Source organism: Hemicordylus capensis, chromosome 8, assembly GCF_027244095.1.
Source record: "Hemicordylus capensis ecotype Gifberg chromosome 8, rHemCap1.1.pri, whole genome shotgun sequence".
In the NCBI taxonomy this organism is placed as follows: domain Eukaryota; kingdom Metazoa; phylum Chordata; class Lepidosauria; order Squamata; family Cordylidae; genus Hemicordylus; species Hemicordylus capensis.
In genome coordinates this window covers 18,241,825-18,257,795 of record NC_069664.1, presented here as the reverse complement: position 1 = coordinate 18,257,795, position 15,971 = coordinate 18,241,825, and the positions used below count along the sequence as shown (strand labels likewise).

Here is a 15,971-nt window from a genome sequence, read left to right as displayed (position 1 = left end):
TGTCTTCACAGACTGGCAGCGGCTTCTCCAAGATTACAGGCAGGAATCTTTCTCAGCCCGATCTTGGAGAAGCCAGAGAGGGAACTTGGAACCTTCTGCTCTTCCCAGAGCGGCTCCATCCCCTGAGGGGAAGATCTTAACAGTGCTCACACTTCTAGTCTCCCATTCCTATGCATCCAGGGTGGACCCTGCTTAGCTAAGGGGACAAGTAATGCTTGCTACCACAAGACTAGGTCTCCTCTCCATCCTCTTTGGCCTCCAGCTTGAGAGATCGGTGGCTAGTAACCACGCCAAGGTTTGCCAGGTTTTGACTCACCCCTGTAGCTGCTCCTTTAATAGCAAAGCGATTTGACCTGCAGCAATTAGCTGCTGATCATCTTTAGTTGATTTCTGCTGACTGAATCTCAGGGCTAGCCCAGGCTTGGTTCCTTTTCTGGCTAGCAGACGTCTTAAGCACCCCTCCAGCTAACCATTGTCATTAACATTTTAATTGAGAACCCAGCAGGGGCAGGAAAGGAGATTTGGGTGGCTATCCTTTTGGACACTTGGCTGCACACCAATTAATTGGCTAGGAAATTGGATTAGACAGAGAACAAGGTGTTACTTTCAGATTGCTTACAGGTTGACTGATCCAGGCAAGCAAGCTTCTTGCGGTGGCAGAATGGAGTTCTGCCCTTTCAATTGTGAACCGCCCAGGGACTTCTGTATGATGAGGCAGGATAAAAATGTGCTAAACAAAAACTGATGGATGGATGACAGAAGTCATGGCACGGGAAGATCTCTATAGTTTGTGCTCTAAAGCTTCCCTTTGTGCTTAAATGCAAATACGGCGAGTTGATGCAAATGCAAATACAGCGAGTTGATGCAAATGCAAATATGGCGGGCTGCTCAACCTTGGCCCCCCCAGCTGTTTTTGGACTACAACTCCCATAAACCCCAGCCACAGTGACCAATAGCTAAGGATTATGGGAGTTGTAGGCCAAAATCTGCAGGAGGGCCAAAGTTGAGCAGCCCTGCTCTTAGGCCATTAAAATATACTAACAGCAGCAGCAGCCCTTCCGTGAGGCCTGGTGAGGCAGTTACCACAGGCAACAGATTATTGGAGCACCTGTTTTTATAAAAGGGGGGAATGGGGAGGATGTTTGCATAAGGAAGGGTGTCATTTGATGCCCTGCCTCAGAGGCACAGAGGTCTTGATCTGCCACTGACCAGTACGGATTTGCACGAACCAGTTTGGTGCTTTTTGTGGAGCACTGAACCAGTTTGGAAGTCCAGCGTTCGAGCCAGTTCAGAAGCCGTGGGGTTTCTTTAAGGGACAGGGAGGGTGCCCTTACCTCCCTTGCTTTCCCCCTGCTGGCGCTCTTCCCACTGGAGCTCTGCACGCCTGGGCCATGCACATGATAATTGAGCAGGCGCGGCGGCCTCCAACATGGCTGCCACACCGGAGGGGGAAGGCCCAAATGGGCCGAAGAGCTGTGGCATGAAGGGCGGCGAGGGAGGTAATTTTTAAAAAAAAATTATGTAAGGGGAAAAAATCCATGAACCCCCTGAACAGTCGGGGGGATGTTTGGTCTGGGATTGAACCAAACAGGATGTTTCGGTTTGACCCCGAATGGTCAAACCGAACAGGTTCGATGTCAAACCTATTTGCACATCCCTACTTCTGGTGCATCCCTTAAAGGGAACACACACACACACACCTCCTGGGTGTGCACGAACCAGTTTGTGCACATCCCTACTGTCCAGTAGTCTGTCATTAACTGGTTAAAACATTTGGCCATGCCAGAGAACTGTTTAGCTAAAGCATGTAATATGGAACAATCTTCTCTGAATGAATGAATAACTTCATTACAATCATAGATCAACAATCTGCTATAAATCCTCCTCAAAGAGAGAAGTGATGACACCAAAACATTCTATATCTGATTCAGAAATTTTGATACTCTTCTCTTTACCAATGTTAGCATTATTTAACTAATTACAAGCTTGTAATTGGATTTATAGTTTTAATAGGTTTTTAATGTTGGGTTTTAAATGATTTTAAAGTTTTGATAATGTTAATTTTGTTTAATTTGTATTGTTCTTGTTGTACACCGCCCAGACGCGCAGGTTTGGGGCAGTATATAAATATGTTAAATAAATAATAAATAAATACAGCCCAGGATTGCAAGATATCTATCTATAATTGGAAAGTTTTCTCTGAGGAGAGAGAGGCCGAGACCTCTTATGATCTTCATTTCTGTCCCTGTGACTCTGGACAAGTAGAGGGTCATCCCCATTGTCAGAGAGAAATCCATAGCTGGTTTGTTAAAAGTCTGTACCAACTGATCAGTTCTCCAGAAAATCAATTATTCAATAAGGATTCTAGGACAATGGAAAGCGTTCCTGAGGGCTTTATGCAAGTTGGGTGCCAACAATTCTAAACAGTTCAGAGAGGCGGATTAGATGGCACTCTTATTGGTTGTGGTTTATTTCCATTTTAATTAAAATTTTAATTTTAATTCATTTACAATCAAAAGGTTAGGCCAATAAACTGGACAATTCAGGGTGTGTGTGTGTGTGTGTGTGGTGGGGAGTGAAACAGCTACTGTGAAACATCATTATAGGTTATCAAACTGCATATGACTTTCTTTATACTTGCCCCACCCCTAGCTGAGTCAACAGAAAGTCAGCAGGGCAAAGATTATATATATACGGATATGGATAGGTGGGTTTGTATATCAGTCACTCGGAAACCATCACAGGTGTGCAGCTCCACCAGCTGACAGCTGGGAGGTTTCTTAGCATGGCACACCAGAGGCAGAACAGAGCTCTTATAATTGTCAACTCCATCTTCTATGGGAAGGAAAACCATCTTGAGAATAGGCAAGGTGCTGAGAGGGAGGCAAACAAGCTCTTTATAGCATTATCCAATTGCAATTACGCTGTGCAATTGCACCATAATTTGACAGTTACAGAAATAGTAACGCTTTATGAGAAAGGTAGGTGCTTTGATTTGTCTTCCATGGGGTCTGTTGTCTTTTGTTCAGGGAATGGCATTACATGAACTATTGAGGGGATCTGATGTGTGATCTGAACTTGAGGGCGGGTCTACACCAGGGGTGGACAAACTCAGCCCTCCAGCTGTTGTTGAACTACAACTCCCATCATCCCCAGCCACAATAAATTTGTAGAGTTGTAGTTCAACAACAGCTGGAGGGTCGTGTCTGCCCATCCTGGTCTACCCTTATGGTCAGGGCTGGCTCCAAGTTTTAGGAGGCCCTCACCAAACTGTGGTTAGCTTTCTCCCACCTGGGTGGGAGGAGAGCTGGTCTTGTGATAGCAAGCATGAATTGCCCTCTTTGCTAATCAGGGTCTGCCCTGGTTTGCATTTGAATGGGAGACTATATGTGAGCACTGTTAAGTTATTTCCCTGAGGGGATGGGGCCGCTCTGGAAAGAGCATCTGCCTGCTTGAATGCTGAGGGTTCCAAGTTCCCTCCTTGGCAGCATCTCCAGGATAGGGCTGAGACTCCTGCCTGCAACCTTGGAGAAGGCGCGGCCAGTCTGGGTAGACAATACTGAGACAGATGGACCTATGGTCTGACTTGGTATATGGCAGCTTTCTATGTTCTTATGTGGGCCCCAAGAGATCCACCACCAGCACCACACAAAAGCTATGGACCCAGAGGTGGTCTCAGCATCAGTCCTGCCCCGCCCCCCCCCCGCCCCCACTGGCCAGCTGCACAGGGGCGTAGCAAGGTTGAAGTGGGCCCAGAGACAAAATTTTAAAATGCCCCCCCCCCACAGAAGCCCAGCTCATGGAATAAAGGAATCTTAAATGAGGCTGAATAGTGGTAAGAAAAGGCATAGTGAAATCTATTTATCTATCTATCTCCTATGTGCCACAATAGAACATCATCCTAAATTATTTTTTTTAAGGTTTTGTAAATTGTGGACGATGCAAGTCATCTCACTAATGGTACTAGAGAAAGACATGCTATTCTGGTAGCTCCAGGTCTTAACACTCACATCAGTTTCGGAGGATGAATACAACTGAAGGAAGCCCGGGCGGGTGTGCGGCTGGGGGAGTCAGTCATGTGACTTGCCTCGGGGAGCCCCCCCCATGCAGTGGGCCCCCAGACAACTGTCTCTCTTGCCCTATTATAGTTACGCCCCTGCAGCTGCACACTGGCTAATAGCAACCCTGCTTGAAGTAGAATGAGGGGAATGCATGATTCAGCTTCAGAGTACGGGCGGGTGATACAATGTTTGAATGTAAAATATACTCCCTGCAAATAGAAGAGCTGGCACACCAGGGGGAAAGGTCCTAGTCCAGGCTTTGCTGGCTTCCTATTTCCAATGAGCAGGGGCGGATTAAGCTTTTTGCTGCCCATAGGCAAAAAGGCTTTTGCTGCCCTTTTACCTTAAACAAAAAACGGTTTGCCTTTCTTTAAAAAAATAAGGTAAACGGGGGTGGGGGGAGATACTTTCTCCTCGCCCACTCCACCCTTGCTGCAGCCACCGCTGCCCACAGAGAGGGGTGGCAAAATTTGAGGAGGGGCAAAATTTGCTGCTTCTCAAATTTTGCCGCCGTAGCAAATGCCTCCTCTGCCTCTCTGTTAATCTGCCACTGCCAATGAGTGTTGTGTTGCACAACTCTCTGCACAGAGCCCCAAGTGTCGTAAGTTTTTACATGCACGGAGGGGTGCATTCTGTACTGGCCAAAGACTTTAATAACATTTATCTATCAGAGGGGTGTGGGCAGTGCTCAAGCTCCCCACATCCCCTTGCATGGGGTTTCAGCCACTCAGAGTAGGCTTATTAATGCACTGGACGTGTGCCGATAGGTTATGTTCAGGGATCCACAAATTGAGGCTTAGTTCACTAGCCAGCCATGATCTGTGATCGCCCCCAATCCCCTCTCTTTGCTCAGATCCTTTTCTGGCACACAGGCAGAGGGCTTGGGAGAGAAGCGGGTCTTCTGTCATCGGCACTGGAATGTGAAGAGGATAAGAGACAGTGGGAGCCCTCTCCTACTGCTCAGAAGGGAGTCCTGCTGTTTCTTAGCTTCTCAGAAGTGGCCCTGGAAAAGAGACCTCTGGGGAGGAGATCTGTGTGGTGCTGGGCGTCCTGCTCGCCAGACGGCTGGGGGCATTCACGCTCCGCTGGCAAGTGGATTTGTAGATGCTCTGGTTATGCTTCTGTTACTATGTCTTTGCAGAATGCCAGGAGAATCACGGTGACTATTTTGTAAGCATTATATCCAGCCATGGGGATGAAGGCATCATATATGACTGTGAAGGACAACCAGTTCAGCTCACACAGATTTACCAGGCATTATCACCGCAAAGGTGCCATAACCTGGCTGGAAAGCCTAAAATCTTCTTCATACAGGTAATATTTTGTATGGCTAAAAGCTGCTGAATTAGTTTATGGTAGCTTATCCTCTACTAATTTAAAAGCCAAGACGGGTCTCATTCTTTCTGTTAAAGATACACTAGAAAGACATCATGGTCTTACAATCTGTTATCCAGCATTCAAAATGAACCTTACCAGGATGTGAAATATCAGACTGCTTTGTGCAGACCTTCATTTTTATGCGTGACGCACCGGGGAAATGCTTGACTAACAAGCAGAAGGTTGCCAGTTTGAATCCCCGCTGGTAGTATATACAGCTGGTACAGTAGGAAGATGCTGAAAGGCATCATCTCACACTGCACGGGAGGAGGCAATGGTAAACCATTCCTGTATTCTATAAAAGACAACCACAGGGCTCTTTAGGCGCCAGGAGCCAAAATCAACTTGACGGCACACTTTACCTTTACTAAAGACAAGATGAAGCCACACAAAAATCAGAGTTTAACTTCTAGAGATCCTAGGGAGGGAGTTGAACTCCAGAGAATGTCAACTCTAACATAAGAAGAGCCCTGCTGGATCAGGCCCAAGGCCCATCTAGTCCAGCATCCTGTTTCACACAGTGGCCCACCAGATGCCTCTCATAGCCTGACCTCTTCATCCGGGTCATAGATTTTACACCTTTCTCTAGAGCGGATGTTGAAACTGATGCCTAGTTCTCAGTTCTTTGCTCATCACACAGAAGGAGCTGCATGAGCAGTCTAAATAAGAAATTACATTTTAACCGCATTGAACCTCAAAATAAGATTTATCCCAGAAGACTGTCCTCTCTGAGATGCACAACTATTCAATCCATCCCAAAAAAGTTGGGTTTTTTGCACAAAATGTTTTGACACACAATGCCTCTGTGGCAACAACTATAAGTACTGAACAAGGCCGGTGGGGGGGGGGAGCAGGTGGAGGTATGTCCCAAAATAAGCCTTGAGATTCTGAGAAAATACTTCAGGTGAAACCTTGGACGGTGGCAATCCTAGCACTGGTTCACAAAAGCTTCTGCCACAAGAAATGTGTCGGTCTTTAAGGTGCTACAGGACTCTCTGTTGGTTTTGGTTGACGTAGCTACCCTGCTGGTATTTGGATTCCTCACAGTGCCATGGACACACGCTGATGTCTCCACCCAAAGTGTCAAAACTAGTTCCATCAAAATGCGTGTAAGTCTTACATAACCATGGAAGCCTATCCACATTCACCCAACCACAGTGTGCTTTGTTTCAGTACTATTGTATGTACACCATTAGTTTCACTTACTATTGTATATGCATGATTCAGCTGCCAAAGGGAAAGGGAAGTATATTTACTTCCTGCCTATTAGTCTGCAGGAATTAACTTATCTTCTCTATCAAGTAATTCCCTTCATAAGCTTTATTGCATTTTCTGAACTCATGGTCAGAGGCGCTCTTACCCCTGGACTTCGGGGCCACAATCCAGGGCTTCCACACCCACTGGGGGCTCCCAAATTCTCTTTAGTTTGTCCAGGGTAGTGTGGTTGCTGTGCCATGCTGCTGGCCTGCACTGGGCCAGGCGGCCGAGTATGATTATGACCTGCACTGGGTGCTTTAGATGGGGAGTGGGGAAAGAAATGTTTGGGATGGGACTATGATAAGTTGTGTGTTGAAATGTGTCTGCTAATGCATATTTGCAAAAATATACCAGTTTTATATTCTTATATACTTTTGAGTTCAGTTGCTGTTTGTGCCCTCAAGAACCCATGGGTTAAAAATACTGTGTGTGTCTGTGTGTGTGTGTGTGTTTGTAGGAGAATGATGCTTAACTTGCAGCGGGAGAGTGGGGGGGCTCCAAAGGCCTTTAGGTCCAGGCTCCAAAATCACCTTGGTGTACGTCTAATCACAATATCCATGTAGCCTCTGCAGAGTTGATCTGAAAGGCCCTTCCCATTTTCTCCAGTAACTTCTCAGGCACAGAAAATGTGGCACTTTCTGCAATTTTAGGAAGGGTTGAGATATTCTGGTAACTTTCTCAGCCCAGTTTCCCCGCAAGAAGCCGCCTTGGCAGAAGTGTAGCTATAAATGAGTGGATGCGTTCAAAGATCCTGGGACCCCCAGCTCCACCCCTTCCTATTTTCTCCATTATCTCCCTCACCCCACAGGGATGCCAGGGAGAGGAGTGAACACGGGCCCCCTCTCCGCTAGCTACACCCCTGCCCCTTGCAAAACCCCATGATTGGTAAATTTGCAGTTGGCGAGGCATTAAAGTCTATGGGAAACAGGGGGTTAGGGGAACTGTGGTTGTGAAAAGACCAAAAATAAAGCAAAATACCCCAAAATAGCTAAAAATCACCTAGAATTCCTTAAAATCACCAAGAGAAGGGAGCAGACTGAAGCTCTGGATATTTTTTGAATGCCCCCCAAACCACTCAAAGGCACATTAAATCACAGAGTCCGCAAGGATCACCAAGAGGAATGAGCGGGTTGGACTTCTGAATCCCCCAAAATTGGGGGGGGACCCCAATCACTAAAAAAATCTCACCGACCAGTCCGTGGATACTCAGGTCACGATTGGCAGTTTACCAGTGGTGGATACTCAAAACCACAGTTGGTAAAACCGTGGTTGGCAAGGGATGACTGTACAGGCTCTTTCACACAAATGGTCTTAGTGGCAACCCATTACCAGATCATCCCGAGGAGGCTCAGTGGGGCATCAATCTTAGGGAGGCCGCCTACCCCCTCAGCCTCCCCTCCCCTGCTTCTGGGGCCCATCTAAGTAAACACAGCTGAAGTAGATGGATCAGTGTGTGTAACCGAGTAAGACAATTCTTAGACAAGCTGTACAAAAACAACAACAAACAACAAGCGTTCTGGGAGATGAATGGGGGCTTTCAGCCACAAAGACGGTGGATGCAGACCCCAGAAACTGATGGGTCCAGACTAGGTGTGCCGGGTTAGCCTGGAAACAAGGGAAAATTCAACAGATGGCTGATGCATTTCACTCTGCTTCTAGGCCTGTCGTGGAGAGGAAATTGATCCAGGTGTGGAAACAGACGGCGCTGCACCGCAGATCAACTGCTTTTCACACTATTCCGCCATCCCAGAAGATACTGCAGTCATGTTTGCTTGTAGTCCAGGTATGCAAACCTGACAACCCTGCCCTATGCATATTTACTCTTAGGCTGGAATATGCATATTTACTATGCATATTTACTCTTAGTCCAGGAAGCAGGTGTCCTGTCCAGGATGTAGGAAAAGTGTCATCCTGGATACGAAATGCCCAGGAATTGGAGCGAGAAGACAGCTTTAACCCATTTTACCAGTTGTTCTGGTGCTTCTCACCAGGTATTGAATGAATAGATTTATTTCGGTCTTTGACTAGCATGAAGTACAACGTGTTTAAATGTTTACAGTTTAAATGTATTGACACCCTGCAACCAGGTACTGCAGCTGCAGGGTGTCAATATTTAAAAGCCCCATATTAATATCCTTTCTCAGGCTCCAGTAGGCTGACTGGCTCTCTGTGCTCAGTAAACCCCCTTCCCTAATGTCTCAGTGATCTCTAGAGTGAAATGCATCTGACCCTCCCTTGTGCAAAAAAAATGCTATACGGAAAATGTGCCCAACAGCCCCCAAGCTCCCTTGGTAGTTGTGTCCAGGAATTCTCTCTGACAAATGTGGCAATGCTAATGGGGTCGTAACTCAGTGGTAGAGCATCTGCTTTGCAGGCAGGAGATCCTAGGTCCAAGCCCTGGCATCTTGAGATAGACTGGGACAGGCGGGGGGCGAAGCAGAGGGAGGCAACTGAAACCCTGCAGAACTGGTCTTGTGGTAAAGTAAAGTGTGCTGTCAAGTCAGTTTCAACTCCTGGAGCCCACAGAGCCCTGTGGTTGTCTTTGGCAGAACACAGAAGGGGTTTTCCATTGCCGCCTCCTGCACAGTCTGAGATGATGCCTTTCAGCATCTTCCTATATCACCGCTGCCCGATGCAGGTGTTTCCCATAGTCTGGGAAACATACCAGCGGGGATTCGAACCGGCAACTTTCCGCTTGCTAGTCAAGCATTTCCCCACTGCGACGCTTAAGGTGACTTGTTCTTGTGGTAGCAAGTATGAATTGTCCCCTTTGCTAAGCAGGGTCCATCCTAGTTTGCATTTGAATGGGAGACATGTGAGCAATGTAAAATATTTCCCTTAGGGGATGGGGCCACAGCTGTAGAGTATCTGCTCTGCATGGAGAAGGTCCCAGGTTCAATCCCTGGCAGAATCTGCAGGTAGGGTTGGGAGAGACTCCTGCCTGAAACCTTGGAGAGCTGCTGCCAGTCAGTGTAGAGAAGACTGAACTAGATGGATCTATCCATCGGCAGCACAGCATTCCTCCAGGGGCTCTTGCTAGTGTCTATTTTATGTTTCTTTTTTAAATTGTGAGCCCTTTGGGGACATGGAGCCATTTTATTTATTTATTCACTTTATTTCTATGTAAACTGCTTGGGGAAATTTTTGTTGAAAAGCTGTATATAAGTATTTGTCATATTCGTGCCTTAAAACTGTACAAGTCTTACCTTATTTTCAAAGCAAATGTGTTATCCTGAACTTTACCATGCTTGAAGTGGGGGGGAAACCAATATTAGAGGCATTCTCATGACAGTTAGCTGGGTATGACAATTAGCCGAGAGTGCTCCACACAACAGGCTTTGCCGTGAGTTTTCTGCAAGGCTTTACTGCAAACTCAATGCTATTAAAAAAAAACCCGATGCAAAAAGTGGATTTTTTTTTTAAACTCCGGATATAAATCGAGTTGCACTCTAAAGAGCAGTGAAAAACCCGAATTGTGTGTGAAGTGCTCCCCGATAGCTCGCAGGGACTTCGGGGTAGATCTGCCCAATATGTGAATGCACCCACTCCATTCTGGAGGAGATGCGGGCTGAAAGCCCAGTGTAGAAAACTTCCCAGGGATGGAAGCTGGGGGAATCAGCTCATCTCTAGTTTTTACAGCTTACCAAGTGTGATTTCTGCAGAGAAATACATTTGCTAGATGCCACCTTAATGAAGGAGTCATCCTGGGAATGGACACCACTGACCTTGTTCTTTCTTTGGGGTTCTCAGGCTACGCATCTTTCATCAATCGATGGGAATCCATGTTCCTCAAGGTCTTGCTGAGGTTCCTAGAAGGAGAGGAACGTCATCTTGAACTTACCAGTTTCGTGACCCGGATTAACTTCGAAGTTGCCTATAATTGCCAAGCAAGAGGACGATACGGCGGGGGCAAAGAGATGCCCTGCTTTGTCACTAAGATGGTGAGGGGGATGTGCCCCTTCTCACAAAGACGGCAGGCTTTGGGCCATAGCCGAGTTCTCTGATCACCCAGGAAGGAAGGCAGGCACTAATCCTGCTTCATGGGGAAAGACTCAAGGAGAATGGCGGAAATAATTTATTTTGTAGCATGACAACCGCCCCGTGGCAAGGACCAGCTGCACCATCATGAGAAATATATTGTTGTTGCTAACATGGTAACAGCAGCTCTTCTTTCTCCACTGGAGGACTGCAGAGTGGCACTCAGGGACGTCTCAGGAATCTGCCATTCTTCCGTTTTGACCTCCAGACTTCACAATTTGCTTTAATGTCCTTCCTCCTTTCCCATCCTCCTTTCTTCCCCTTGACTTTACCAGAGCTCACAAGCATATTGGCAAAACATAGTGCAAAAGGGATTCTTGATGAGCATGTGCACCTGCCTGGTTGTGTGCTCATGCGATTCTGCTCCTCTGTTCATATATGCTGTGCAAATGGCCAATGAATACACACCCTTAGCTTTTTTGCCAGTCAGCTGCCCAATTCCCATTCCCATGACCTGACTGTTCCCAGGGAGAAGGATTAATCTTATAATTGGCTGATCCATCTGGGATTGTTGTTGTTACTGAAATCTTTATAAATTGCTTTTCAATTTTTAAAAAACAATACCACTGGCCATGCCTTATATTCTAGGCATTCCTAGGCTGTGGTTGGTATCTGCCCAGCTGTATGTGATGACGGCTAGCTGTATCCTGCTCCTAGGCTGTAGGGGCTTTCCCCACCAGATTTTGCCCACAGGAGGCACATCTCAGTCAGGCATAATACCTGTAAGGCTCTCTTCCTCCTCCTCTTCCAGGCTGAGCTTCCTTTCTTCTATGCCTGGAGGCAGTGGAGGAGGGAATGATTTCCTCCAAAGCCTTTCCCATTTCCTGCTTTTCTTCCCAGACTCCATTGTTAGCGACTCACGAGGAGGCCAGCTCAGCTGCTCTGTCTCTTCCTGACAAGAAATAAATCCGATTAAATAAGAAGGTGGGCAACTGTCATTGATATTTAGCTAATGTTATTTTTAATGGTGCATGTTATTCTGGCTGTACCTATGTGAAGTTTCTAAATTTTTATAACTTGCCCAAGTCTCAGGGATGGGGTGAGATGGACATTGCAACACATACATAAAATCAAGGATGCAATATAATTTATTATTAATAAATAATTTATATTTATAATATAAATAATAGTATATGTATTTTATATATTATTTATAATTATTTGAAATCTCTATCTCTGTGTGAATATATATTATAGAGAGAGTAACCTAGAACCCCTGACTAAAATGCTACCAATTATTTTTGAACGATGGCAGAAACATTTCAAGAAGGTGTTTGTTCACATTAATCCCTTGTTATACCTGCCTGTCCTCTCCCTGACCCTGCTCTAAATTTATAACGTAAGCTCCGCGGGGCCTGTGTTTTCCTTCTCTTAGCAAACTCATGGCAATGTGCATGGGTCTCCCCCCACCCCCATCTTCTGCTCACATCAGCCCTGTGGCTGGTGAGGCTGAGAGACAGGGATTGGCCCAAGGTGTGTTCTATGGCGGAACAGGGATTTGAACTCGGGCCTCTCCCGTCCTAGCTTGAAACCAGGGGTGGGCAAACTTGGCCCTCTCGCTGTTGCTGAACTACAACTCCCACGTGGCTGGGAATGGTGAGAGTTGGAGAGCCCTTCAGGAACAGGGTTCCATCTTATTTATTTGTTATCTCTCTGTGCAAACAGCCCTGAGCCATTTTTGGAAGGGCGGTATAGAAATTGAATGAATGAATGAATGAATGAATGAATGGAGTTGTAGTTGAACCACAGCTATTATTATTATTATTATTAATAATTTTTTTACATTTATATCCCGCTCTTCCTCCAAGGAGCCCAGAGCGGTGTACTACATACTTGAGTTTTTTTGAGCTAGAGGGCCAAGTTTGCCCATCCCTGCTCTAACCATTACACCACACTAGCTCTCATGACTCTAAGGTGCCATGTAAAAATAAATACATAATCATCATGGCAGCATTCATGAAAGATGGCAAATGATCGTTGGGGTTGTCAAGTGTAGTGGTTCCTGTTCCTAGCAGACTAAAGTTCAGGATTTATGGTATCTGGGGTGGCAGAAAGGTTGTACGTTTCTTTGTGTGTTTAAGCTTACATTTTAGCCCATGCAAATGCCTGCAGTCGGGAGACACTGAATGAGTGGAAGGAGGAACTCGATTGTGACAGCGAGCCCCTTCCCTCCTAGGCATTCACCAGCACAGAACCCATGCATGTACAAATTGTATGCTTAGCCCTCTTCTCATGATACAGGTGGGGTGAGCAAATGCATGTAGTGATTAACCCTACACACGCCGAGTGCATACGCAGAGGCTAGCATCCTCTTTGGGCTGCCAGGCACCCACCTTTCCCACGGCCTTGAGCTGCATGGAGGGAACTCCATTTGCAGTTTTCTGTACACATGTCAACTCCTTGCATTCAGTCAAATGAGGATAGGTTGGGGGGAAAGGGCTTCCTGCCATGATCCTGCTCCCTTCCTGCCTATGCACATTTGCTCACCATGTTTGTATCATGAAAACAGGACTCCTGTAGGCTCTCTCTGTTGGATCACAGATTTTCCTTTGCAGGGTGCCAGATTGATCCAAGAAGCTCAGAAATGTACACACATACACATGCACATGCACATACACACACACAGGCTCTCTACATATCTGCACATGGAGCTCATTTAATTAATTAATCAAAATATTGATGCCCCACCTCTCCAGTACCCTGCTGCTTTGAGTGGCTCAGAACATCCATGAAATAGATACAATATAAAACAATTTTATAATGAAATTGAACAAGTTAAAAGGCCAAGCTCAAACCACATGTAAGAGTTGCAAATTTTTAAAAAGTTTCAAATTAAAGGTATAAGTAAAAAGCTAAAAATGGAGAACTAAAAAAAATCTACCAGATGTAAGCCGTGGATCAAACAGTAAAGAGAGGATCTCCATTACTGGCAGGGCCATGAGCTGGGCCTGAGATTCCAGACGGAGGACTCTGGCGGGTTCATATGGGCAAATGCTATCTGACAGGTACCCCCCACACCGTGTAGGGCTTTAAAGGTCAAGACCAGCACCTTGAAAATAGCCCAGAAGCGGACTGGTAACCAGTGAAGCTGCCGCGGGATGGATGCACACATGAGCATCCTTGCAGCAGCAGCAGCAGCATTTTGGACTAGCTGAAGCTTCCAAACCAGCACCACACAATCCATGTGCCCCAAATGCAGTTGTGCCCACAGGATTTCTCTCATGCTGCAAGGCGTGAGAGAGGAATGTATTGTGCAGCTACCTGGATGTAAGATCTCTATAGACGAGACAGCGATAACTGTCTTAAGTAGGGTTGCCACATGTCCAGGATTGGTCTGGACAGTCCAGGAACTGGATGTCCTGTCCAGGATGTAGGGAAAGTGTTGTCCTGAATACAAAATGCCCAGGAATTTGAGCAGGAATATAGGAAGCTGCTTTATACCAAGTCAGACCCTTGGTCCATCTAGCTCAGGATTGTCTACGCTGATTGGCATCAGCTCTCCAAGGTTTTAGGCTGGAATTGCTCCCAGACCTACCTGGAGATGCAGCCAGGGATTGAACCTGGGGCCTTCTTTAGGCAAAGGCAGCAGATGCTCCACCACCAAAGTATGGTCCCATTTACCAATTTTTTCTTCTTGCTTCTCTCCAGGCATTGTAGTCTCAATGTTTAAACGCCCCATATTTTTACCCAGTGTTGCTGACTGGCTACATTAGCTCAGTAAACCCCTTCCCTTCTTTTCTGGATCATCTAGAGTTAGCAAGAGTGGCAGGGGGTTCCTGGTCTAACTGTGAAAGAGCCCTTTTCCCCTTGTGGCCTGTTGGGGTGACCCTCCTCTCTAGAACACTGGTGATGCAATATCTGCGGTCTTGTGGATGGCCCCTCTTAGCCAACAGTGAGTATTTTCTTGGGTGGTCTGGAGTAGCAGGAAGAGATGTAAGGAGCAACAGGCCTTAAAACACAACTGTCCTTTATCATTACAGTGTGAAAGATGTTGGGAATTCTCTGTGGTGAGAGAATCCCTTTTTCATTATAGCAGAGTGCACAGAGGCACAACACAGCGGAATTTAGTTAGGCATGCGTGTATGCTGAGAATAAAGTAACTTGGAGCCAATTCATAGTTTCCAATCAATATATAAGGCATTTATTAAGGAACTCCATTCTAGATAGGAAAGTGAGGAGTTAGGATCTCTAATCTAGCTAGCTAGCTGGATGCAGATGGATTCTGCACAAAGCCAGAGAAAGCAGGAGGCTGTTGGTTTGAATCCCCGCTAATGTGTTAGCAGGCATATGGGGAACTCCTAGAATATGGGGAACTCCTATATTGGGCAGCAGCGATACAGGAAGGTGCTGAAAGGCATCTCATACTGCAAGGGAGGAGGCAATGGTAAACCCCTCCTATGTTCTACCAAGAAAACCACATGGCTCTGTGGTCGTCAGGAGTCGACACCGACTTGACAGTACCACCTTTCCTTTTTCCTTTCCTAAAATTTGCACATGTACACACACATAAACCCCCCACGCAAACACACACACTCTGATGGTCGTGTCCAGGAATTCTGTCCTTTTTGGAGATTCAAGTTCAAGAACTCCCTCCACTCATTCCTCTCTCTTTGTAGGGTTCTAGTGACAAGACAGATGTTACAAATGAACTATTTTGGCCTAATTTATTTTGTTAAGAATGGGGCAAACCAACCAACCAAGTGCAATAAGAAAACTATTTCAAAACATTCAAATAGATAAAAGAGTGTCTTAACCAATAACTTGAGTCCGCGTGACCTTTTCCAGATTAATGACAAGACTCCAGTGGAATGATCAGCTAACTTTTGAAATGGTAACCCGCATGGCATATATACAGCAAATGAGCTAGCAAGCTGACCCCTATGCAAAATCTGCGCACACACACACGTACATGCACTTTTGATGATCATTTCCAGGAACGATTTCTGATGATTATGGTAACCCTAGTATTTGGCCAGGACTGCTGGGTTTACACTGGAAATACCCAACGTTTCAGTTCAGAGTATCTATAACTTTGGGACCTTTAAAAAAAAATTTGGCCATAAACACTTGTAGGGACATGCTCACTTGCACTTTTCTTTCTCAGGCAGGAAGATCGAATAGCAGCTGGGCAAGCAGAGCCAGCGTTTCCTGCTTCTCCTTTGCTTCCCACCAACCACCTCTTAGAGAGGTAGCTACGGGGTTGCCAGTATGAGGCAAAAGTTCGTCACACTGGGTTTA

The 15,971-nt window shown here is 46.1% G+C and overlaps 2 protein-coding genes across 2 annotated transcripts in view; one reads left to right on the top strand and one right to left on the bottom strand.

Annotated features, from left to right (window-relative positions):
• ELMOD3 (ELMO domain containing 3) overlaps positions 1 to 11,603 on the bottom strand; it is a 76,520-nt gene extending 64,917 nt beyond the window's left edge. The window contains exons 1-2 of the mRNA XM_053269757.1: positions 11,454 to 11,603; positions 10,421 to 10,504 (exon numbers count right to left, since the gene is read on the bottom strand). The gene's annotated coding sequence lies outside the window, so the exon portion shown is untranslated. The remainder of the gene's footprint in view (positions 1 to 10,420; positions 10,505 to 11,453) is intronic.
• LOC128333822 (caspase-3-like) lies at positions 2,786 to 10,716 on the top strand. The gene is made up of 4 exons (XM_053269835.1): positions 2,786 to 2,981; positions 5,203 to 5,375; positions 8,355 to 8,478; positions 10,446 to 10,716. Exons 1-4 carry the CDS (start codon positions 2,786 to 2,788, stop codon positions 10,697 to 10,699), a joined length of 747 nt encoding a protein of 248 aa, XP_053125810.1. The 3' UTR covers positions 10,700 to 10,716.
• Positions 11,604 to 15,971: the final 4,368 nt, after the last annotated feature.